Source organism: Arachis ipaensis, chromosome B08 (assembly GCF_000816755.2).
Source record: "Arachis ipaensis cultivar K30076 chromosome B08, Araip1.1, whole genome shotgun sequence".
Taxonomy (NCBI): Eukaryota; Viridiplantae; Streptophyta; class Magnoliopsida; order Fabales; family Fabaceae; genus Arachis; species Arachis ipaensis.
Genome location: NC_029792.2, coordinates 7,993,699 through 7,996,656, shown reverse-complemented (window position 1 = coordinate 7,996,656; position 2,958 = coordinate 7,993,699). Strand labels below are relative to the sequence as shown.

The 2,958-nt window shown below is 42.3% G+C and overlaps 1 protein-coding gene across 1 annotated transcript; it reads right to left on the bottom strand.

Annotated features, from left to right (window-relative positions):
• LOC107610452 lies at positions 1,079-1,973 on the bottom strand. The gene is made up of 2 exons (XM_016312502.1): positions 1,629-1,973; positions 1,079-1,585 (listed from the first exon to the last, which is right to left on the bottom strand). The coding sequence occupies exons 1-2, from the start codon at positions 1,971-1,973 to the stop codon at positions 1,079-1,081; spliced, it is 852 nt and encodes a 283-aa protein (XP_016167988.1).

Genomic DNA, 2,958 nt, shown 5'->3' with positions numbered 1-2,958 from the left:
GACCACGTTTGCTAACCATGAGAAAAAGCGGATTTCTCGGATGAAACCTGCATCAAGTATTTTTTACGTTTCTGCCGCTACTGCATTTCTTCTCTATGTGCCCAGGTTACGTTTCTTTTGCCTTATAGGTTGGGCATTAGGGTTGACCGCCAGCCTGTGGCATATGAAGTTTGGGTCGATCCCTTTCATGTCAGCAAGGGTCCAGGCAAATAGGTCGGCATTGGCCTTCAATATTCCTACCAGATTTTGTCTTGTTCCTGCAGAGAAAGCCGAACCGATGTTAGTATATTGATTTATTTCACCCAATTGTACCTTTTCTAGGTCGTCCATTGGGGAGGGGCGACTGTTGTTGTCCCTAGGGTCCATTTCAGCCAAGGTGGGAATGCTTTCCGAATTGTATACATAATTGATTCTCGGAATGGTCTCCTTTGTGATTTTTTTCAAACTTGCGTTGTAGCATTGTCTGGCTTTCTTATGGTCGGCATGTACCGTCGCCACTGTGTTATCCTGCAAAGGGAACTTGACACATAGATGAATGGTGGAGACAATAGCTCCGAAATAGTTGAGGGACGGGCATCCTAAAATAACATTGTAAGGAGTAACACAATCGACTACCAGGAACTGGATGTCTAGTGTTTTTAAGTTTAGCGGTTCCCCAGTGTTGTTTATAACCATACGTAACCTGATACAGGGACTCTTTCACCTGAGAACCCTGCCAATTCTCCTCCTGATGGTTGCAATGCCTTGTTGCTTAGCTGCATCTTTTTTAACGTGGAGTAGAACGAGACATCAGCACTGCTTCCTGGATCGAGCAAGACCTTCTTTACGGTTAGTTCTCCCATGCGCACCGAGATCACCACTGGGTCGTCTAAATTCGGCGTCTGCGATTTGAAGTCGTCAGTATTGAAACTGATGTGGGTAGCTGAGGTCGGAACCGGTGGGCCTTGATGAGATCCTTCCATTGTCAACATAGTCCGATAGTTCCTCTTCATGGCTGCGTTAGTGACTTCGCCTCCAGCAAAGCACCTGATATGTAGTTAATGACTCCTTTGGAGGCAGGGGTCTCTACTGGGCCACGCTATATCCCCTTCTCTTTACGATCGGAACTATAGTTTGGCCTGTCTATGTCCCTGTCTGATTCTCTCTTATTTCTGGAAGTAACATATTTGTTCAGTAAGCCTTGCCTTGCTAATCTTTCTAACAAGTCTCTAGCTACCACACACTCATCAGTGGTGTGGCCGAAATTTTGGTGAAATACACAATGCTTGTTTTTGACGACGTACTTCTGGTCTTGATACGTTCCTGCTTTGCTCAGCGGCTTTATTAGCTTGTTGTGTAGTATCTCTTTAATGTTGTCCTCCCTCTTGGTATTAAACCTGGTATATGAATCAAATTTTGGAGTTAGTTTAAAAGATTTTTTAGAGTCCTTATTATGGGGCCTGTATGTCTTGTCTTCCTCTTTTCGCGATGGTAGTCTCTCACTTCTCCGAGTTTCACGTAACTCCTCTATTTCGATTTGTCCAGTGGCCTTGTCCCGGAACTCCTCCAATGTTTTCGGTTTTGCCACAGCTATAGCTTCCGGGAACTTTCCAAGTCAGAGACCACTTTTAATAGGCATGCAACTGTACTTCTGGATTGAAGTCAGGGATCTCCATAGCTGCCGTTGTAAAGTGTGTCATGTCACCCTTTAGGCTTTCGTGCTGTCCTTGCTTGATCGTGCTGAGGTAATCTGAATCTCGCACATAAATTTTGGATGTTGCGAAGTGATTTTTGAATAACTTGGTAAATTTGTCGAAACTGGTTATGGAACCTGCAGGAAAATTAGAAAACCATAATAATGCAGCTCCATCCAAAAAGGTCGGAAAGGATCGGCACAAGATGGGATCAGAGTCACTATTAAGAAACATCATGGATTCGAATTTTGTGACATGGACTTTAGGATCTCCGATCCTCTTGTACGGTGCCAAAGTCATTGGAAGTGTAAAATTTTTAGGCATTTTAAAACTCATTATTTCTTCCGAGAAAGGATTGGTTCGTCGTCTTCCTGTCTTAGGGGGGTGTTTTCCCTGTCTTTGCATTTGATTCTGTCAGGTTTTTCTCGTGTTGATTGTTGTCTGCCTTCTTATTATAGTCATTTCCTTCGCCATTTTTCTGCATTGTCATCAAGAGTTCGGCCATTCGTTGGTTTTCGGCTAGTAGAACGGCGTTGGCAGCCATCAGTTCAATGTTGGTTCGAGGAGTTTAAGACACTGAGAAATCCGTCATGCTTCAGTTCCGGAAAAGAAAGAGAGTACAAGGCGGATATAAGGGTGTTATAAAAATAAAAAAGCGAGGCAAGGGTCTCACGGTGGGCGCCAAATGTTCTGGTAAGGATACTCCTCCCGAGCTATACGTCGGCCTCACGTCAATCCCAGTGTGTCTAATAGATTGAACCGAATCGGGAATATCCTCGTGAACTCAGACCCGAGCGTGGTACCTGCAAAAAGGACTCCGATGCCCAAGTCAGTAAAGGAATTACTTAAAAACAAAAATGTGCGTATGATCGGGACGTCTATTTGATAGTATGTTACTGGAATGAATTTTATTTGTCTTATGTCGTCGGTACAGTGCCCGATTTATAGCCCAGTCAGTGTGAAATTAGTCGTTGGTTACGTCCAAGATCCTGGTAGTAAGATTATGGGAAGCGATAAGTTAAGATGAAGCCGTTTTCATGATAAGTCGTACCAAGGTATGAGTCAATTTGTCCGAGATTACAGGGATATAGTACAGTATATATATAATATGATTGAAATAAAAAAAATATATTTAAAGGAAAAAGTATGCACTAAATTATATCTAAAGAAAAAAATGTGCACTGATATTTTAATGTCTAACCAAAGTATTTAAGGCACTAAGATCTTTTTTCATTTTTTTGGACGGTAAAATTTGTTATTTTATAATCAATAATTATGGGTTTAA